The sequence below is a fragment of the Macaca fascicularis genome, chromosome 12 (assembly GCF_037993035.2).
Source record: "Macaca fascicularis isolate 582-1 chromosome 12, T2T-MFA8v1.1".
Classification (NCBI taxonomy): Eukaryota; Metazoa; Chordata; class Mammalia; order Primates; family Cercopithecidae; genus Macaca; species Macaca fascicularis.
Genome location: NC_088386.1, coordinates 38,971,466 through 38,995,186, shown reverse-complemented (window position 1 = coordinate 38,995,186; position 23,721 = coordinate 38,971,466). Strand labels below are relative to the sequence as shown.

General features: G+C 35.3%; 1 protein-coding gene across 5 annotated transcripts in view; it reads right to left on the bottom strand.

Moving 5' to 3' along the window:
- The window catches only part of ARHGAP15 (Rho GTPase activating protein 15), a 629,485-nt gene that overhangs the window by 310,186 nt on the left and 295,578 nt on the right, over positions 1 to 23,721 (bottom strand). For 4 of the 5 annotated variants that reach the window (XM_005573073.5, XM_045368219.3, XM_005573075.5 and 1 more), the window contains 2 exons: positions 9,775 to 9,873; positions 8,423 to 8,552 (listed from right to left, as the gene is read on the bottom strand). In XM_005573073.5, the coding sequence (XP_005573130.1) occupies positions 8,423 to 8,552; positions 9,775 to 9,873 (229 nt within the window). Of the gene's footprint in view, positions 1 to 8,422; positions 8,553 to 9,774; positions 9,874 to 10,187; positions 10,277 to 23,721 lie in introns of those variants that run through there. The other variant, XM_074008984.1, reaches the window with a different exon arrangement.

Here is a 23,721-nt window from a genome sequence, read left to right as displayed (position 1 = left end):
CAGAACTTTGGGAGGCCGAGGCGGGTGGATCATGAGGTCAGGAGTTCGATACCAGCCTGGCCAACATAGTGAAATCCTGTCTCTACAAAAAATACAAAAATTAGCTAGGTGTGGTGTGAGACGCGCCTGTAGTCCCAGCTACTCGGGAGGCTGAGGCAGGAGAATCGCTTGAACTTGGGAGGCAGAGGTTGTAGTGAGCCAAGACCACGCCATTGCACTCCAGTCTGTGTGACAGAGTGAGACTCCTTCTCAAAAAAAAAAAAAAAAAAAAAAAAAAAGAAAAAGTAATTGTCCTCAATCTTTGACTTCAATTACGGAGAAGATCTGATGGCAAAATCCCAGTCCTATATTTTCTGCTTGGTTATGGCATTTCCTATCTTGTCCTCTACCTTTTTAGGCCAATTAATTTTGTATCCAAATAGAGTATATTTATTTACATTAGGAAAATTGGGTAGCAGGAACAATTGATTTCAGGTACTACTTAAATAACCAAACAAAGACGAATTGGCAGATTGCTTTAGGTTTCTCATGTCTTCCATGAGCCATTTCTTGAAGAAAGCTAAGAATCCTAATGTTATAGATCTCACTTTATTAAAGTTCGATGAAAACATCTGGCATTTTTGGGTTCATCTAATACTTTTGGGTGAAAGCAATACCTGATATTGCTTACATTAGTGAGGGCCATACTATCAGTATTAAGAAACTTATTTTACAAGAAAAATCAAAGATTCTATGTGTTAACAATGGAGTTCCCCCCCCCCCCCCCCCACCAGCATGCTATTAGGCCTATTTGGGACATCCAAATAAATCCATCAAAAATCAAATTACTTTCTTTTAGAATTTTGAAGGAAAGTGGCATAAGTTGCTATACTTCAGAAACATAAAGGAATTCACCAAATAAATCCCGTATACAGAGAAAAATGATCATTTGCATTCAAAATAATGTTTTGCTCTGCACAGGGATTCACTGTACAAATGCCCTGAATGCTTAAATGTCATCTTTAGCAAAGATTCTTTAAATCTGATGTGACAACAATGAATGATGATTACATGCCTAACTTTATAAGAAAACATTAATATATACTCATTTTAAAGTCATGGAACAAAAAAAAGGACACTTTCTGAGGATATCAAAGACCTTTTTTTTTTTCCTTTTGTTTACAATCACAGCACTGTATTAATGCCAAGAAAATATTGCTCGAGAGTTAAAGCAAAGAGCCCTCTGGATTTGGCCTATTATTGAAAGCAAGATGCCATTTGACCTAATGAAATCAGAAATTGATTAAATGCAGTTCATCTAAGGGGAAATATGGTCATGGTGTTATTGCCAGGGTCAGAAGGAAGATAGGGTGATCTAGTGCTTGAGCACCGAGAGGGTTAGATGGACTTTCAGAGTAGCTGATGCTACGAGATACATGACAATGGACGTCCACAGGTCAGAGGGCAAGATCAGCCCCTTAGATGGGAAAGAAGAGATTAATCAGGACATTCTTTGCTCAGCTCATAACGAAGTCCTCTTATCAAATGACTCATTGAAAAGTGAATGTTTTGAAGAAAGTGCAATCTGTGGGTCCTAGAAAAACTAGGTACTACTGCTTGGGAACGTATGTCAGAACAACGGCTAGAGTCACACAGGGCCATGGTGAAGCCCTGGGGCCCTTCATGCATAACACTATTCTGATAAATTAATGTGGATGCTTGACTATCAAGTGTGTCTAATTTTTACTGTTTTCCTCTCATGATGTTTACATCTTACAGCTTTAACAAATTTTCATTTATAATTTTTCAATTTTTTTCTTTACCAACTGAAATATTTTGAAATAAAGAACTCTCTTAACCTGTGAAAAACAACTGAAAAGACAACTGGCACTCAACTATTCTTTAGATACTGTCTTATAATTATAGTAACAAGAAATGATTTGCTTTCACATTTTAGCTCAATAGTTTATTTTTCTCAAGAGGGTTTTGAATAAAACTGGTACCAGAATGGCACTAGCTATTTTGGAAAAAAAAAATAAAATAAAATAAAATAAAATAAAAAGTGAGTGACCCTCTCACCCAAATCAGAAAATTTTGTCCTCTTGATAATATAATAATCCGTGAATTCTACACTAATATGACTTTTTGGTTGTTTCCAGGAAAGAGCTCTTCCATTTCTTCAGAACCAGATATGGTTTATCTGTGCAATTTTAATATTGTTTTCATTTTCTTGGCAGATGGCTTGTTCATCTTATTATTTTCATACATTGGCAGGATTAGACTGTTTCATACAAAATTTTTAATAAGAAAAAATTTTAAAATATTTATATGAGCCTCCAGAACAGGCTTCACAGTATGTGTTTTCACTATTGATAATTACATATTTATGCAAGAAACTAGTGTGACTTTTTAATTTTGGATAATAATAAGTATCTTACAAGTTTTCTTAATTACATAGTTTGCAGAATGGTCTCAGTGGTCACAAGAAAAAAAAATATTGGTTTTGGAGGAAAAATAGGAAAACAATGAGTTATCAATGTTTCATGTAAAGAAGTCTTAATGTAACTTATATTCAGAAAATTTTTGATCTTTTCTTTGAAAGAATTTTGATCTTTCTTTGAAAGGTTTCAAGTCATAATTAGTAAATATATATATTCTTTTATTGAATTAGGCACATGGACATACCTAATTTTGTGTGGGTATGTGTGTTTACTTCAGGTTTTAATCGGGGAACTTTTTCAAACATACAAAGAAAGATGAAACAATAGGATCATGATCACTTGCATATGTACCACCTAGACTCATCAAATGTTTATATTTGGGACAATTCCAGACTGAATCTGTCACTGCACATACTTTTTTACCAAGAATATCTGTCTTGCTAAGGACTCACTTCCCATCAATGCTGCAAAAACTGCCTATCCAGTCCTCAATTCTCTCCTTTTTCTATGATTTCTTCTTGGTTGGAGGCTCTGAATTCCCTCCTTGCCACTAGTGGGGACTTTCAGGGTTCACCAGAATCCTAGCCAAAAACCTTCTGAGTCTCCTAATTGCTTTGGTGGAGCTGGTACAGAAGTGGGGATATAGACTGGAAACTAGATTGAAAGCAATGCTACTGAGAAGTCTTAGCTCCCAGGGCCAGAGGTGCAGCAAATTCAGAATGAGTTGTTCCCTAGAAACAACATTCTAGGTGACTGCAGAAAGTTCAAGTGTGCTTTTGTGGCTTGGTACATGGTTTCCTTGTGAAAATATATCAAGGTCTAAGCAATCAATTTACAATTGGATTTTGAGAACATAGCCTACTTATAGTTGTAGAAGACCAGTATTATAATTATTTAGATTAGTCCAAAAAATTACCGTCTTCACTATCAAACTTGTTTTCACTTGGCATGGTCATGATACTTCACAGGCAAATTTTTTAAACAAAGACAAGTTAAAAGTCCATAGCATTTTAATTTTTATTGTGTAACTATCTCAATTCAAGTTTTTTTTTCTTTCTTTCTTTCTGTTGCCTTATTGCACACATCATTAAGGGGATATGGAATTGGGAAACACACATTTAAATACAAATACCCTTATTATTTGAAACATATTACATATACCCTTATTGCACACATCGTTAAGAGAATATAGATTTGAGAAATCCATATCCAATTGCACTTAAGATTTCACCCAGCACACATTTGTTTTTTTATGATAACTTGATCAAGAGGCAGCTAAAGGAAAATCCATTTCCTTTTAGCTCTCCTACCTTTTGATTTTAGTCTTTTAACTCATGTTCATTTTAGAGTGCTTATTTATAATACTAAAGTGTCAGTTTTATATTCAAGTTATCCAAGATCTCCACAATCATGGATTTTACAGTTTAGCAATGGATAAGTATGAGATATATTACTACTAAAGCATAACCTACATACAAAAGTTATATTTTAAAAATTGAAAGCACAAATGAGTGAAATCAATAATTTTAGCTGTATACCTTTAGTTGTATTTCTTCATAAAAAAGAATGAATGTGTGTATGAATGAATAAACTAGAGTTTTTGTGTAAATGAGTAGTGAGATAGCTAATGCTGAATCCTTCACATCAACTTGAACTTCTCAATGACATGCTCTCCTGAGTTTAGGGGAATCAAGAGTGTTTCTTAGCTGCTTTCTACTGTTTCCTGGTGTGCTGCCCCAAGAATGCCCTACCTGCCCCTTTCACATGGGGAGTTGCCAGGGGGAAAGACCAGCTGCTCATACTTAGATTTTTTGCAGCTAGGACTCCCATATCCAATTCTCGCACCCTTTTCCTACCTTTTGCACACTCAGGGAGTAGGATGGCAAGCATGTACGCCCTGCTCCAGTCTTTCATCAAACACCACCAAGTTCAAGCCCTGTCTCAGTGCCATCTGCTTGGGGACATGAAGGATAATAAGAGTTCCTACTTACTGAGTGCCTGCTGTGAGCTAAGTATTTACATGTCTAATTTCAAATTCTCACACGATCCTTTAAGGACAGTATTAGACCCATTTTTATAGATGTGGAAAGTAAAACTCAGAAAAGTTAAGAAACCTCGCCAAGGTTATCTGATGCAAGATTTATTATATTTGGGCCTTTCCCCTCTTTGCTGTCAGTGGAAGACAATTCTCTTTCCTCAGAGAAATATATTCACATCTTCTTTGATTGACTCTCCACTTTCCATAACAGCCCTCCCTGGAGAGCTGCTCTCCTACTCTCATCCCAGGCTGGTGTCCTGAGTTTCCCACAGTGATTTGGCCCTTGCATTAAATTTTCTGGCTTCTTGTCTGTTAGACTCAACTGATATCTTAAAATATCTGATTAGTTCTTAATAGTGTTGGCAGGTTAGAATCATATTTTTTAAAAGGAAAGTATATGTAAACATAACTTTCTGAATTCACTCATTGAGAAAATATATTTTTCCCATGTTATATAGACAAACTGGACAATGAAATGACCACCTGTTAGCTGCTAATGATGTTCACATGCCTTTTAAAAAAGTAATTCTGGCTTTATCTGTCTACAATCTTGGCAGCAAAACTTATGGGAACATCAAGGGCACAGGAAGCCAAAGGCAGAAAACTGACAAAAAGTTTGTGCTTAGACTAGTAATAAGGAAGAGGATACTGTGAGTCTCTGATTCAATGTAATTATTTAATCTCCAGAGGGTGACATGAAACCAAATGCATGTTTTAACAAACCTAAGTTTGGGTGTTCAAATCTAGGACTGAGATCAGAGGGGTTTCACACAGGATATTTCCTACTTGAAAAAATATTTTACAAAGCATCAAATATAAAATATGTCAATCACTATTTCAAATGCATGGTCTAATTTGATATTGTGTGAGTGGGTCAATCATTACGCCTTCCAAATGAAAATGAATACGTACATATTGAATGAACTTAATTCAAAGTAATAGATGGATATTAACCATCCTACGTTGCAAAAAACATACTGGCCCCCCCAAAAAAGGCTTACAACTATACGTACTCACCAAGACTCAGAAAAGAAGCATTTTCTAAAATTAGAGCTAGGTTAAAGATTAAATTATTATTTTAATAGTGAAATCAAAATGGAAAGAAAACACACAGTTTTAATTATTTTTGCCAATAACTTTTTGGGTCCTGATTCAAGTTTGCTGATTTCCATGAATCTTATTTTTAACATAATATTTCTATCCAAGTCTAAGGTTGATATAAACTAAGCTTACCTTTTACTTGTTCACTTTATTATAGTGTAATGGTTAAAAGTACAGGCTCTAAAATAAGACTGCTTGGGTTTGAAACATTTCTCCATAACTTGTCTTCGTACAAATTACCTTAGCTCTTCATGCCTCAGTTTTCTCATCTATAAAATAGGGTTACTAATAATATCTACCTCATAGGGTTGGTGAGAGGATTAAATGTATCGCTGTAAGACAAGCACTTGGAACAGTGTCTGGTGTACAGTAAACGTTTTATATTTTATAGGTTTTTTTTTTTAACTTCAAAGTAAAAGGTGAGTGTGAAGTCATTGTACAATTAGTTACATTTTGAAATGAATAAATCATGTACCGCTTCCTTTGAGACAGAGTCTCCCTCTATTTCCCAGGCCAGAGTGCAGTGGTACAATCTCAGCTCACTGTAACGTCCGCCTCCTGGGTTCAAGCATTTCTCGTGCCTTAGCCTCCCAAGTAGCTGGGATTACAGGCGCCTGCCACCATGCCCTGCTAATTTTTGTATTTTTAGTAGAGACAGGGTTTCACCATGTTGACCAGGCTGGTCTTGAACTCCTGACCTCAGGCAATCCGCCCGCCTTGGCGTCCCAAAGTGCTGGGATTACAGGCATGAACCACTACTCCTGGCCTCTCTTGTTTTTAAGCAGGATTGAGTTTAAGCTCAAAGTAGAAAAATAAATTGTCTTTTCCAATTAAAAATAAATAATAAAGAGAAGTAGTTAGTGTTCTATCTGTAAGATTTTTTTTCAGCAGTATCTTAAAACTTTTAAAGTGACTATTACTCAACAGAGAATTTATTATCCTCAATGTTTCTCAAATACGTTTTTGCAAACCTTTATTTTCTCCATATATATCTTTCTTCATGTTTTAGAAACATCTTAAGGTCTCCTCCGAACCACAAATTGTATCTAAGATTCCAGATCTGCTAGTCATTGCATCACGTAGTCTTTTATATGGACTACAAAATGTTTATATGATTAACACTAAATATATACTCCCAACTGAATCCCAATTCTGAAATCTTACCTTATGTCTCAAACCATGTGAAGCAAAAGAAGACAATGATCAGGAATGAAAGGAAAATATTCTTTAAATGAAATAACTCTAAACTGTACCATTATATGGAAAAGTCTTTTGAAATGGCATTAACTCTCCACAAATACACCATGCATTTTCTGAACATTAACATTGATACTCTTAAAATCCAACTTAGCATAACTGGCTAAGTAAATGTATCTAGCAGTTGTTGAAAATTATGGCATGGGTTTTTGCATAAAGACCTAATTTCGAAAGGGTGCTTCTACTCTTAAGTTCTCATGCAATTTCTAGGTTTGTAGACTTCAGTAACTCAACTCTGGAAAACATGTTGTCACATATAAATAGCTTCTCTCTTCCCTATCATGTGTGTATGAGTGTGTGCATGTATGTGTATACCTATACATATATATCTTTCTTAGTGCACACATGTGTATATGTACATATGTACATATATGTATATATTATATATATTTTACATATATATATATATTCCATTAGCAGCTCTTCTCAACTTACTGCATTCTCCTTAAATTCAAAAGTTTAGGATGTCAGTATATTGATCTTTGGTCAGAGGGAAATAGCAGGAAAAAAATGTTGATTTGCATAATTGGGGTCAGTCTGGTAGAAGATCCCCCCAAAATACTATAATTTTTAAGACTTTGGGAAATAGGTTTTCTCTGGTTCCAAATATGTCTACCTTTTCTGAGACAGAGTCTTGTTGTGTCACCAGTCAGGCTGGAGTGCTGTGGTGTGATTTCAGCTCACAGCAACCTCTGACTCCCTGGTTCAAATAATTCTCCTGCCTCAGCCTCCTGAGTATCTAGGATTATAAGCACGTGCCACCATGCCCAGCTAATTTTTGTAGTTTTAGTATAGATGGGGTTTCACCATGTTGACCAGGATGGTCTCGAGCTCCTGACCTCGTGATCCACCCACTTTGGCCTCCCAAAGTGCTGGGATTACAGGTGTGGGCTACCTTACCCAGCCAGATGTCTACCTTTTCTTTCAGGAGGTTGAGACTCAAATCAACTCTGTGAGATATGTGTAACATATTTTAATAACCCTTTTCATTGAGGAAGAAGCAGTTTGGGGAATGGTTAAGAAAGATAGCCAAGATCACTATGTAAGTAGTGAGACCATTGTTCTTACTCTAAATTCAATTCTTTCAGAATATTAGAACTAGGTGTGACCTTGGAGAACATCTAATTCACATCTCACATTTTCTATCAGCCTCTCTGCAAGCATGTTTCTAAATGTTTCTGGTGGTCTAAGGTGTGTTAAGTGGCATAGCCTGTTGACTTAAGTTAGACCACGCTGGTGGTCACTCATACCTTTTAATGTATGCAAATAAAATAGTCAGGATACCAGGGTTGGAGACGCTTGACATTTCCCACTCTCAATATCAATCACCAATCTGAACACCATGGCTATTACTCAGAGATTCAGAGGTTTGCTGTAAGCAGAGACCATGACCTTGGAACAATTATTTTCTCAAAAGGCATTATCAACAATGATGTGAGCAAAGTGCCCAGACTGCCCTCCAGTGCATGAATCCTTGGCCAGGAAATGGCTACGAATCTTCCATGAGTGTGATGAGTTTGGCTTAAATCTCATTTCAATGCATTTATATTTCATAAGCACTGCATTTAGACAAACTTAAAATGAGCAAGTCAAAGAAAATACTCACTTAAAGATTTTCTGTGCTCTGGTTTCTGTTCCTTTATATCACTGTCGTAGTGACTTAGCAATTCAGTGCTGGAGGATCTTTGGATTTTGAATAATTCCAGGTTTCTTGATGGACAACTTGAATCCTTTGGCTGGACACAGAAAATAATTAGACTGAATAATTTTACTAGAAAGAAAGGATTCTCCATATAGTTTTGTGTTCTATTTTGGTGTTTATGAGGAAATTTGAAGTAAGGTAATTATTTGGGGATAGGTCTTCTTTGCTAAGCTCGATACTCTAATAATAGTTTGTATATGTGTATGGTACTTATTAAATGATAAGCACTATACATGCATTAGTCCAATCAGTCATTACAACAATTCTATAGAGTAGGTGGTATTATTATTATCCTTATTTTCCTCATTAAGAAAATGAGGCCAAAATATATAAGTAATTTGCCTAAGGTCACACAGGTAGCAAATGATAGAAGTAGAATTCAAACTCTAGCAGTCTGGTCCCAGAGTCCATCCTCAGTGACAACAAACTCTGCGTGTATGAGTGTGTATGTATGTATGTGCACTCACACACATTCACACGCTCACCCCTTTAAGGGGAATATACTGATAACAGGAAAAACTACATTTGTTATTTTACTTTCTAAAGTGTTAGTCCTAAAATGATTTAATGAAAGCCTGCAATTAAGTATCAAGAAAATCACACAGAAAATCTTTTACTATCGTGTTGTATTCCGTATTAAGAATATTTCTTTCTCAAAATTTTGCAAATATTAGTGTCATAAAATTAAATGTTGTTCTAGACACTCAGCATGAAATGAGTGGTTTGAAATAAGTTCATTCTTACAAAACATACTCTAACTGTACGTTTTAGGATAATTTCATGAAGTTCTAGATATGTAATTTTCATGAGAAGAACAATCTAGCTTAGCTAGAAGAATAAAAATCAGTACAAAAGGTTATTATTTATTGGTATTATAACAGTGAGTCTTAAATATGTTGATATTTATTTTCAGGAATATGTACTACAGACTGCATATACTGAAAATGAAAAAAAAATCAGTAGTTATTAAGTGCTTGTGTGCTTTTTACAGCCTCCAGTAAATGAATGTCCATGTTATTTCAGAAAAAAAGAAAGAATGCATTATATTTTTGAAAGAGAGAAATTAAATGACATTTAGTTCTACAAATCCTATCTGCTGAAAAGGTTTTTAGTGGATTCTATTTAAACTAAAAGAACTTAATATCTCTCAGTCCATAGGATCTATTTAAATGAGTGTGTGTGTTATATGCCTGAGCAGTAAGATTTAAATGACTACATTTTAATTAATAAAGGTAACAGCCAAAACAAATACATACCAATCTGTCAATTGCATTTTTGATAGCGTGGAACCAATCCAATATGATGAAGTCAATATCTGACTGTAGAAGGAACTCATTTCCTGATACTGTTGTGATCTGGAAAAAAAAAAAAAAAAAGAAAAAGAAATAGACAGGTAAAGAAACTATGTAAGATAGATCTCTTACATGTAAAAATCCTTTTTAAAAAAACACAGTTTAATAAACTGAAATATTTTCTTGTATTCCAGTAATTGTCTTTCTGGGAACTGGGAGCATTTTGAACTGCTCTCTATAAACTGTTTTTCATGTCATAACAAATACATTATTGTTTTAATAATAGAACGATTAAGTCAGAGTAGGGCTAGAGCTGAATTACTCCAACTTAAGGAGAAATAAGCCAGGAAGTTCAGAGAACTGCAGACAGTACACACTTAAGTCAGAACCCGCAGAAAAATGCACCCGGGTGTGTCAGAATTCATTCTGCACGTTTGCTTCTTTCCTGTCTGTCTTTTTCAAATCTAATAGTATCTCTATATTTGATTTCCTTTTATGGAGAGCTCTAAAACAGATTATTTACCAAAAAGACTAATTACAGACTTCCAAAAGGTCATTCAGATGAATAACATTTGACTATTTCTACTTTCTTATCAGAGATCTATAGGAAAGTAATGAAAAAACCAATTTCCCCACAAAAGGAGTATATTAAAATAAAAGTTCATTTACATATTTGAACCTCTCTGGGAGAGTGTTTACCAAATGAACATCCAGGTTCCTGACTCTCAGCACTGCTAAGTAGTTGGCAATGTTTAGCATGTAACTGTCCATTTTTCATTACAGTAAATCTTTTTCTCCCCAGACTTGTGAGAAAAGGATATGACCCTATAGAAACAGGGCAATACTCTTAGTTTCACACGTAACGGGCTACTTAGAGAAAAAATTGATTAGAGTGGGTGTGGACACGCTTTTTGTATTTGGCCATCCATCTGAACTGTGAAGATTTTCCCTTTGTATTATTGACTTTTTCTTGCAACAGGAAGATGAACATTTCCCAGCTACCGTCACACAGAGTTCAGAGGTTTAGAGGACTGACATTTCAAAATACTCAATCAGGAGCCAGCCACCTCTTCTCAGCCTTCCTTGCTCTAAACAGGAGGTGAACGCTGAAATGTGGCACAGGTTCAGAAAATCACAAATCATGCTTTAGGCCATCTCTATAATTCTGTCATTAAAGTGACAATTATTACCCCAAATGGCTCATTCTGAAGGTTTCAAGGATTCTCATGGCTACATTTGATGACAATGATTTTGGGGTTTTGAAAGAAATCTGTTACATATGTGCATATGTAACATGTGCATATGTGTATTTGTCATTTGTTTTTAGGAAAACTCTATAGAGATTCAACATTAATCAGTACTGCAAAGTAACCATTCTTGATTGAGATGGGTTCCAATATCAAATGTTTTCTCTCTAACTATAAGAAGAACTGTTTAAAGTGTATGCAATTATAAGAAGTGAAAGATTGAAAAATAATAGGATTTAATTGCCCACACTAGAATTTGACAGATTACTGGGACCAATCATTTTCTCTCTTTTTAAAATGAAACTGTATATAAGAATAAGGATGGCTCAAAACAGTTTCCTGTTTTATGCATCCAGTAAAAGACAGCTAAGGTGATGTTTTCCTAATTATCTGAACACCATTGCAATGTTCTCTACTCAGATAAAGTTCCAAATATTTACTTTATAGAGTGTTGCCTAAGAAATAGTAATCTAAAAATGGAAGGTCATTTCTAACACAAGAAACTAGTAATGTCCTAGACTTCTACCTTCATCCTAATCTGTAGTTAAACATTTTGATTATGAATGTATTTCTAACATCATAATTTGTTAACATACACAAAGACAAATGAATTAGCCAAAGCACAATGTACAATATTTCTCTGCCAGTATAAATAAACCATTATTAAAATTATAAAAAGAAACAACATTTAAAAAGTACGAGAAACAAACATAATTAGATTTACTATGTTATGAGGGTTTACGAAAGAGCCAACATAGTTCAGCTTTCAGTCTAGTAAATTCAAACAGTGATAAAATATAAGCACTTTAGCAGTACATTTGCATTTTTGGTGCATGCTATGCAATGCAAAGGGGATCTTATATTGCTAACACAACCAAAAGCAAAATGTATTTTAAAAGTTCCTTTGTCCAAATATATTACTGCATTAATCATACATAATCAGTGATTTATGAATTCATTTTGAGAAGTTAGATCAGAGAGCTATATGAATGCAATTCATTCAAAACATCCTATCAGAGAGATACAGTTCACATCCTTTCCTCTGTCTTCCCACTAATCTTTCGAGTTACCAGGCAGTCTGGAGAAGTCTGCTACTGCTCTCTACAGTTTAAATGCATCCACTTCTTAATTACAGTCAGTAATTGACTTTGTTCTGCTCTATTCCAGTCACTCACAGGAAAGTAGTTTCAAAATCTTTGACTGGTAAAGCCCATTTAATTCAGGTTCCTCAACCCACTTTTTTACTTTACCTCTTTAGGATTTCTGATAAATGGTTTGCTGAATCATATTTGCACTTTGAACAATCGAATTTCCAACACTCTTGGGGAAAAAAGACATCAGTAAAGAATGTTAGCTTTGACTAAACCTTTTGATTGAACAACTTATGACAATCTAAAATGATGTATAACAGACATAAAGGCTTTGATATTAAGCCGTGCTAAGGTACTCTTTCTATATGTTTTGCCTCCATGACAGATGCTGGGGTGAGGGGATGAAGGAAGAACTTACGGAAAACATAACAGGTTTAGATAAGAGCTGCTGGTCTCCATCTTGCTTAGAAACCTACTTTAGGTAAATGTTTCTTGAAATCCCCTCATCACCACCATGTTGTATTTTGAAGGAATATATCAGGGCACCAAAGTAACCTTAATGAAGTGTGCCAGTGTCAACAATAAATATCTTTAAGTATCCATCTGGGGAAATTTGTCTTGAACTTTTTCATACTAAATAAGGGTCCATCTGAATTCTTGCTGGTAAGAAATATATGCCCAGGAAATTATTGAAGCGTGTCCACTGAGCAACATGCAGAGTGGGCACATTCCTTAAGGTTTTTGGGGATTAATTCAACAATAGTTTTCACATGGGCTTAGAATAGTCTGTGTCCTTGTTACGGTTCCTCTGAATATGGAGGCAGGTGGATGCAAGTCCAGACTTCACTGATGAAGAGCGAAGAAATTTGTGTTTTAGATTTTAATTAAATGGAGTTTTGTTATGCTAATTTAAAACATCTTAAAAGAGTTTTAAGAAGTAGCGTTTATGTTGATTTAAATATTGTTCTTTTAAATATTGTCAATTAAATAACACTCTCATCAATATTCATTCTGGCAGTAAGATTTTATGCTATTAGATTTTAATTTAAATGAGAAATTAATGTGTAGAATGGCATTTATACAAATTTCCATACTTTTGTTTACTAGAATATAAACAAAACCTTTTTTAGAACTTCTTTTTTCTGATTATAAGAATAATACTTTATTGTGTAGAATTTGGGAAAAATAAAGATAACAAAGAATCAAAATTATGCATAGCTACACAAAGTAAACATTGTAGGTATTTTAGTTATTGCCAATCTTTTATACGTAATAACCAAACAGAAATAATGATCAATGTTATAGATACACCTCATCAGCAAAATATATTTGATGGTAAAATATTATCAGCTTCTTTTCCAAATGACTTCAGATGCACATGTGGAGATTACCAAAGATGTAAGAGATAACGAGTGACATGGTACTTCCGTCTGTTTGAGAGCCCCACCCTTCCGATTGCAGAATAAATCCCACAAATAATTTCATGTACAGAAGAATATAGAGGACGCGTTCATGACAGAACATCCTATTAATCATTAACAATGACTGATTAAGCATCCATTAAGTACAAGGCACATTGCTAGAAGCTAGGGAGACACAGCCCCCACCCTCAAGAACTCACAATCTGTTTGGATAAAGAAGACATATGCATATACAGATAAATACCAATAGAAAATGGCTCCTCCTGAGTCCCAATGTGAGTGGCACACACAATGCTCATATCAAGATTTCAGAGGAGTGAGTAGTTACTGCAGGCACATTTACATCATGAAAGTATGCATAAAGTGGTGGTCATGATATGTTATTCTTTAAACGTTGATTGTATCAGAACTTCAGTATATTAAGGATATGAATACCACCACTTGGTATGCAAAGTGATATCAGCTTTAATGATCTCAAAGCACGTAATAAACATTCTCCAAATGCAGCTTTCCTCCACTATCATAAAGTAATTTTGCAAATGAAGAAAATGAAGCAAATGAGGAAAATGAGAATGCCATTCTATCAAATTGGCATCATTTTAAATGATAGAATTAAGAGATTACAAAGATCTTGATTTCTAGTTCACTAGTTCTCAGCAAACAGTTGTATACAGTCAAGGACTGTGTGTTTGAACAGGAAAAGGGCCGTGATAATTTGGTTTCAGTTATGAAATTTGGAATAGCAACTTTAGACAAAGTTGCTTCTTTCCTTGCAGTTAGACTAAAGATAGCCCGATTTTAAAAGATCATGCAAAATCCTAACTCTGATTTTTCTTTCCAAAAACAAGCACTCTCTTGCTATGAAAAAATATATCTAAGACTGAATTGGGTTATCTAAAACTCCTTCAAATCCTAGAAAAGACTAAAGCAATCCTACACTTGAACCTTTCACATTTTGATTAGAACCTAAGGAGGGATTATTCCATCTTAATGAAACTGAAATGGTACGTAGGAAATGTATGATAAAATATGCCCAATATCCAAAGAGCCCTAAAACATGTTAAATAATATGGCTACAGTGGTTCTAGAAATACATAAATAAGAGGAATGGAATTTAATTTCTATTATGTTTAGAGATACTTTGGATAATTTTTATATTTGAATTAAATTAAGTAAAAATAAAAGGTTATATCAACATACACTGAGTTTATTTGAAGTGAATATGAATTATTTTTGTGATAATTTTGTCCAAATCTGTATTCAAAACTCCCAGCAGAAAATATACATGATAGGGAGATATCGAGACCTAAAATCGAAGTAATAATGCTTTAAAAACCCACACAGATTCACATTTTTTTCATCTTGCATCATTCAACATAAAGCTGATCAAATGAAGGTTGTCATGGTTATACTAATAGCTAATTACTTGGTCTCAAAGGTGTTTATGACCACTAAAGAAATTACACTATCAGACTGAATGTCTGTCTCAAATTACAGTCTAGTTTGAGTAATTCCTAACATTTTTCTTAACATGTTGAGCAAAGTTAAAATAAAACGAAGGGTAAAATATCAGTTAGATGTAAAAGGTCTTCAATTTGCCTTTCCAAAAATGTTACTTGTTAAAGCATTTTGTGAGAAAGTATCTGCCTTGTGTTCCCAATGTTGCTAGATGTTAAGTAAATATATGCTGATTACAAAAAAAAAAAGTTGCTTTGGCAACTCTCTTATTAAAATGCATTTGTAATCCCCATCTGTCATGAAAGTTTTGAAAAGTTTGTTTACTTTGGATAGCAGCCTTATCCAGGGTTACCCTAGCAAACAATGATAGCAGTCTTCAAAAGTTGTATGAGGAACAAGCCACTAGGGATCCATTTTTGTTTTAATTGGCAAACACAAACACTTTTCTGGTCTGTCAAGAAGATCAAGCTAATATGCATGGAGGGTGTTATATTCTCAGCTTTGGGGAGCAGTAAAGCTCCCTTTATTTAAGTAATTTAAATGATAGACTGCAAAAACTTTGCAAGTCAGAAAAATGTTTTATACTTTCTTAGGGAATATTTGTTTTAAGCAACGGAAAATGTTCTACATATCTAAAGATGTTGAACCTTATGTTATAATTACTCTGTTTCTTCTAACTCCGTGAAATGTTCCTAAATCCACATGCTACTAAATAAGCCAGGCCACCAATGGATCCAGCATTTCCACAACTCCCCCTATGTTAACAAATGTGCGTTCATTAGTTTCCAGATGTTTATTGGATATGTTTTCAATGTGTTTGGGGTTGATTGATCTGCATGTACATTTATTGGAACCCTCAGTGGTGTCATCATATCAAAATAACCTGCCCATGTAAGCAATTTCTTATTTAATGGAAAGTAAACAAATGTCGGGTTACATACACGACAGACCTCCAGTGCATTCCAAAATCTAAGGTTTAAGGCCAACCTTTCAAGAAACAATGCTTTTTAAGTGAAATTGAGCCGTATTCTGACACCCAAATAATTTGGTCCATGCATTTGTACAACAGAGATTTGTTCTGCACAATAAAATTGGCCCTGTAGTGCACATTCACACCCCATATTACTTGCCCACTCTACCTTTCTGTTTATTAACAAATATCTAAACCCAAAATTCATTTCAAACAAACATGCAAAAAAAACCCCTCATGTTCAGTCTTTCATTTGTGTTAAAATATTTTAAGTACTGAGAAACAGTCTTCTCAATATTCATGAAAGAATACTATCCAAGTAATTAGTAGATAGTTTAGCAGTTTCCACAGTTTTGCAGCAGCTATACCAAAACTTTTGCCTGTGGTGCTCATATGAAAAACGACTCAAAAAGAGACTAATTGAAGCTGTTGGTGTGTAAAGATACCAACTTAGACTTTTATTGCTCTTAATTTTTAAACTCAGGGGTTGTACTTGTCTGTAGATAAATGAATCATCCTGGGACTTGTCACCACCAGTCACTCCCTGCCAACCACAGAGCATCTTCTTGCCTGAGCTATATTCACTGTGTTCAATTACTCACTTAGTCACAGTCACATGACACTTGGGAATCTGCTGTCCCCATCGTTTTCAAATTGGAATTATTTTTATTATTACTGTCCTTATGTAGGTAATGCTCAATTTTAAAAGTTTTAATAAATTCAAAGGTGTAACATAAACACATAATTTCCCTTTCTTCAAGATATACTGACTTCTTATCTCCATGTACATACCTTTTTGACCCATGAGAAAACATTATGTATGTTTACAGTTTAATGAAAATATCATGTATACTATTATGAAATTTTTTTATGCATTTTACTATTTACACTACCATCATCTCTTATGAGAATTTAGTTATAATATCCTTTGCTTTCTGTCTCATCCATGGTTTTCCTTCAAATCCGTACTATATACTGCAGCCAAAGTGATCCCTCTGAAACTTGGATATGATCATCCCATTCTTCTGCTTTATATCATTCTGAGGCTCCCCACAGCTGTTGCAGTACAGTGCAAACTCTTTAATTTGGCCTGCCAGCCCCTGTGTGCTCTGGCACTAACCCACTCTGCAGTTCCTCTGCTCCACATTTTCCTCTGCATTTCTACAATCCAGCCATACTGATTTTTTTTGGTTCCCCAGCTGTCCCATACTAATTCTCATTTCTTCCCTTAGAGCAGGTTGTTCTTGCTGCCTAGACACCTTTGACATCCTCTGTCATACCATTCAAATCATTTGAGATGTCACCTGTTCAGTAAAGGCTTCTTTGAAATAGGTATTCCCCCAACTGCGCTCATAACATCCTGCTTCTCGTTTATCTTAGCACAAATTGGTCTATGTTGCAATGCCTTGTTGGTCTTTCTGTTCCCCCAACTATGCTATAATAATCCTGAGGCCAATGACAATTGTCTACATGCATAACTGAACAACAGAAACATAAGGGACACTAAGAAAATAATAGACAAATCTTATCTACTTTATTCATTTTGGTGAATTCATTATATTACATTGTTTGATATGCCATAATATATTTAACTCATTCTCTATTGTCATAAAAATTTGAAAGTTACAATACAATTGCATTCTTTCAGGTAATATAAGTAATGTAATACTGATGTCTACTGAAAACACCACATGAGAGTAGAGTAGGCAAACTATTTTGAAGGTTGATAATGGCAGTCTGAAGGCTGTATTTTCCCAGCAGTCAGCAAGTCCTAGACATCAGACAATAGGATTAAACTTGGAAGGACTGGGAAGCACAAGAGTCATATTTCAATGCATATCCCTAAAACAGAATGTTCTTGATTATATTCCAAAGCCACCCAAGTATTTTACAGGGATCATCTATACTAGATCATCCAAGACTCTCACCCTATATATAGGCTTTTGTAATTGGGAGTTGATAGTATGGGAACTGGAACATAAGTTCAAAATTTTAAAGAGCTAATACTTAGGTTAATGGGTCAAGTCTTTAGAGCACCTCAGTGATACAAAGATGCTCACTGCTGTCCATCAGCATTGTAGCCATTAATTTTACAAGAACACTGTTAATATTAATAAATAAGCAAACTGTGGTAGGAGGTAGCAGTAGTTACGTTGTTAATAATTTTATTTAGAAGTATTACCTAACTTTATGATACAGTGACTTAAGCAGAAGTAGGTATTGTTGCCACTAGTCTCTTATTAATAAGTACTGAGAGTGCACAACAAGAATAAAAGATGTTATAGTATGTATCTTTATGCTATTGTAACATATTTGGCCATGATTATGAGTGTTTATAAAACATTTAAGAATTGTTCCATGTCTACTTACATTAATGAGAACACCTGTTAGCTTTAGTGCTGTACAGACTTATTTGCATTAGATTCAGGTTTTCACATACTGTATCTCACTTTTTGAAACAATTAGATGCTTATAGAGAAATACAGCTAAGTGAAAAACAGCAGCTTGAATGCCTTCCGGCTCAAGACAATTCAACTCCAGGTTTCAGTGAAAAACAAAAATCTGCTCAATTACAATACTGCCACTTAGAAGTGAATGTAGGTGTATTTCATAATTTCACATTCAGAGAACAGAAGATACATATGAAAATCTGTGCTTTAATCTTCAAGTTAAATTATAGCCAAATGAGGCAGTTTCCAGACAAGGATGCCAACAAATAAGGAATGGCAATGCCGCCACAACATAGGTTCTCTGTGATCTTGGGGGCTTGCTACCCAAAGTTGGTCTCTTTATTGATTTCCAGAAGTTGGATGACTTCAGCCAGTCTTCTGACTAAGTGAGGAAATCTGCAGATGCTTGCCCACCTTGTGTCGTTTCCAACACTTTGCCAAAGAGACCTTTCTATGTGATGACAGAGCTGAAAGGATCAAAGCAGCTGAGGACTCTCTCTGAGTCCGTCATTTTTGGGCTACGGTTTGCAGCATAGCCAGAGCATACCAACCTAGGAAATGCACCACAGTTCCCTTACAGAAGCCCAGACCCCTTTGACATCCTCTCTCATATCATTCAAATCATTTGAGATGTCACCTTTTCAGTAAAGGCTTCTTTGAGTCTGTCTTATTCATTACTCACAACTTCTGTAGGTATCACTCTATTGACACATCTGTTTGCTACTTCTCTTAGGATGCTAAAACTTCGAGAATTTAAATATTTTCAGTTATTGAAAAAGGGAACACTTGAGCAAATCTATGGATTCACAGCCTCTATTATCATCATTATACTTACAAGGTGCAATATTTACATAAAAATAACTCAGGTGGTGATATAGTCTAAAGATAAATGAGTGTGATCAGAAGAAGTAGGATTTATAACTATTTTCTCAGACATAAACAGTGCATCTCTGTACTATACTAGTAAACACAGATTAGCCCAGGCACACATGAACTATTCCCGCATGATTCCTGATACTCTGTCCTGGGAAATAACAGAACTGGGAATGACCCTTGCAGAGTGTGTGACTCACAAGAAGAATGTTATCTATTTCATTCTCTGCTCTCAAGTTATATAATTTGGGCAGAGGAACAAATATTAGGTAGCGATTTGGAAATTAACCAGTGAATTCTTTTTTATAGAATCCAAACTGCATAATTCAAGAAGTAAATGTAATACTACAAAGCTTACTTCTGGTGTCTCATAATTTTGAAATTGTGTTTAACCAAGAGCTTGACAATCTAGATTTTGCTCTCCATGAAAGAGCATGATCATTCATTAGGAATGATAGACTAGCTATCTACGTAATTAGGATGTTCATGAATGAGTAGTAATGTTTCTTTTTCCAAGAATGATAGGCTTAAATAAATTGAGAGTGTTGAAAATTTTCTTCTGAGTATGTGGAAAGATTGTAATTCTGCTGTTTGGAGAAAATTCCTGTTTACTCAAAAGGGTTATCTTTAAACCAAACATGAAAAAGCATCTGACATTTCTAAAACTACAGTTAGTGGTTTACAATAGCTATAGTATGTATGTACATATAATATGTTCATATATTATATATATCACTATATATGATATATATCAGTATATCACATATAGTGCTATATATCATGATGTAGTGATATATATCATATATGTACATATGTACTATAAAGTTATATATAATACATAACATAGTACATATGTATATATAATATGTTCTATTTCTATATATATAGAAAGAGAACACAACAGAAAAAGAGAGAATTCAATGGTATTTTTTTAAAAATAAACCACCTGTGGCTCTATAATAGACAATGACATCTGTCATTATGTAGGCCACCCACCTAATAAGGAGACATCTGGAATGACACATCACTCCATGCCAAATGTGTGCAAAAATACCTTAACACTCCTTACTCCCCAAGCAAAATGACATTTGTACTGAAATATTACCACTTAAAGATGCTAGACTTTAAAAAAAACATATTGGTAGCACTATCAGTAGGATGACTATATAATTTAGTTTTGAAACTATGATAATTCTGAAGACAAAAGGCACTGTTAATAATCACACCAGAACAATAGGTATAAAATAGGACGAGGCCTATTTTGTGTCTCTGGGACATATGGATCATCAGCCAACATACACAACATTGGGAGTCATTTAATAACCATTTAGGTGCCTAGTGAATACCTGCTACTGGTCCAATTCTAAGAACTGTGAGGTATACAAAAAAGTTAGCAGTGACCCTTCCTCTTAAGAAGCTTCTAATCTAGTGTGAAAAAAGACCAGCATGGGAAAACAATTAGAAACAACAATTACATAATGATTCAAGACAGGACACATAATGGTTTTTAATGAAAGAAACCAAACTTTCCTTGAGGGTATAATAGAGGACTCAGCGAAGAATGTTGGAGAAGGATCTTCAAAGGATGGATGAGATTTAGTAGAAGAAAAGGCAGGGTAAGAGGACAACACAGGTGAAAGGAAAAGCTTATACAAAGATTCTGAGGAAGGAAAGTATATAGCATCTCTAAAGGACATGAAGAAGCTGTTCCTGCACCCTCTTTGTGGAATCTTCTCCCTTCACTCATCCCTTAAATGGAGGTATTACCAAACATTTTCCTGTAAGACACAATTCTTCTCCCTTATAGACATACACACACTCCGGAATTATATTACCATTTCTCATATTTTATTTTATTTTATTTTTTTGTTTTGAGACGGAGTCTGGCTCTGTCGCCCAGGTTGGAGTGCAGTGGCCGGATCTCAGCTCACTGCAAGCTCCGCCTCCCAGGTTCACGCCATTCGCCTGCCTCAGCCTCCAGAGTAGCTGGGACTACAGGCGCCCGCCACCTCGCCTAGCTAGTTTTTTGTATTTTTTTTTTAGTAGAGACGAGGTTTCACCGTGTTAGCCAGGATGGTCTCGATCTCCTGACCTCGTGATCCACCCGTCTCGGCCTCCCAAAGTGCTGGGATTATGAGAGTTGCAAAAGTGAAGGATCCCTAATGTATATCTCTAGTTCAATTCAAAACAATATCATTTCTGATCTATTACAATTCGGACCAATGTGACTTCTGGTCTGACCTCCTTACTACCAGATGGTATAGTTACAATCTGTTCTTTACATCCTCTCATGAGTAAACTCCTAAGTTGACTGACATCAACTTTGTCCTTGGAGATCTTTGTAAGTCTAATTCTCACATTCACTAGGACCAGACCTGGGGGATAGGCCTAGTATTCTGTCTGTTTACAGAGCTTCACAAGTGATTTGAAAATTATACTGTATTGGAGTCTGCTGCTCTAGACCCTAGAAAGATGATCTACCTAAATCCGTATCTGTCACATGCCACTTGAAAGTCACTGAATGGATCCCTTCTATCCTCAGGACAAAACCTAAATTCTTTAATGTATGTTGCCAAACACTTCATAATTTATCTCTCTGTCTCTAACCTTTTCAATTCCTCTACTTATTAACTGTATAACTTTGAACAATTTAAAATTTTTGTGTTTCTATATTCTCACTTACAACCTGAGAAAAACACTAATACCTACACTTCATAGGACCATTATAAGGGCTATATAAAATACAATCCAGAAGAAGAACTTAATACCTGGCACATAATTAGCGCTTAAAAACCTTATGTTATTATTTGATTTGATTTACTGACTGATTCATTGATTGTCTCCTGGATTTTGCAAACTCCACCTCTTTATTCAGGAAACTACTCAGACATTGCCTATTCAGGAAAGTCCTTTATAATATCTAGAGGTAAAAAAAAAAAAAAAAAAAAAAAAAGAGGTATCCCTCCAGCAGTTTGTACTAACTTCATAATGGTGTGCATCTCACTATTGTACGCATCCAGTATCTTGACCTTTCCGCACACTAAGCTCCCTGACCACAAAACCACACATCCCTGCACTCAGCCAAGTACCTGGAGTAGCACCAGCTCTCAATAAAAGGGTATAGAATGAATGATAGCTCAATTGGCTTAGGTTAATACTAAAAGGTTTTGGTATCCACATAACGAAAGGCCTTGAAATGTAGAAAACAGATTTTATTTGGTATACTAGTAAGGAGGCAAGCAGTAATTAGTCACTAAGAACGTGTATTAGCAGAGCTATTCTACAGTGTCACAGTGGGGAAGACATCCTCTTAAAGCTGGCTCTATTTTGCAACTTCCATAACTGTCAACATGCCACTGCTTTCTAAGGTTGTACCAATGCATCTATCTGAAAAGATGATACACCATTTTGATAAGAAGAATGCCTCTTCCATGGGCCCCTGAGTTTTCTCCGGCTCTTTCTGGTTCCTGATCTTTTCCTCCTCTTTTAACAACTCAGCAGCTGCTTCTTTGCTTTCAATGTTAGATGCCCCACTTTTGAGATGTTTGGTATTTAAATTAAGACCTTTGCCACATCCCAAAGTGACTTGACGTGATCTCAGGCCCTGAGAGTTGAGAATGCACCCTGTCTTAGATATTCTATCTTTGCCAAAGCTCATTTCTGTTGCTGCATCTTCTTCTTGCTTCTGGCTTGTGGTTCGCTATTCTGGTGGTTTATCACATGTACCAGACCCTCTCGGCTGGTAGTGTCCTTTTGCCAGACCCCCTTTTAGGAACTGGGGCTCTGCGGAGCATCTCCCTGATCCTCACAGCACCTCACTGAGTTCTTTAAATTCACCTTCCATCTGCCTCACCCATCTGAATTGTTACACATGTAATCAAGAAATAATCCATACTTGCGTTCAAGGCACCATCGTTATAAGAATATCTGAAAATGAGTCATGTCAGTGTATTCAGCAATCATCCAATGGTCTTTAAAATATCCTTGTTATTTCTGGTTGGAACTCACACCCTAACAGCCTGGACTGAATTTTGTTATCTTACTTTTTGGGTTCTGTATTCTGTCCAGAAGACACACTTCCTTCCAATATTATCAGCTCAAACTTTTCCATAGTAGTTGTCCCAACTATAGTTTTTCGCCTGCTCCATCAAGATGGTTCTATTGCCATTAACTTGTTTTTTCGTGATCTCAAGAAATAATACCAATCCATGAATAAATGATATCTAAAGATCATCAATACAGTAAGTTGCTCCCTCAATTTCTCAGGCTTACTATCAACTATTGTGCCACTTATCATTCTCTAGTATCCTGGGGAGTAGGACTTTAAGGAGAACATTTTTCCATCATGAGAGCCAGTATTGGGTTTGTAATCTGCTACCCTTGAGGCTCACAGCATTGGAT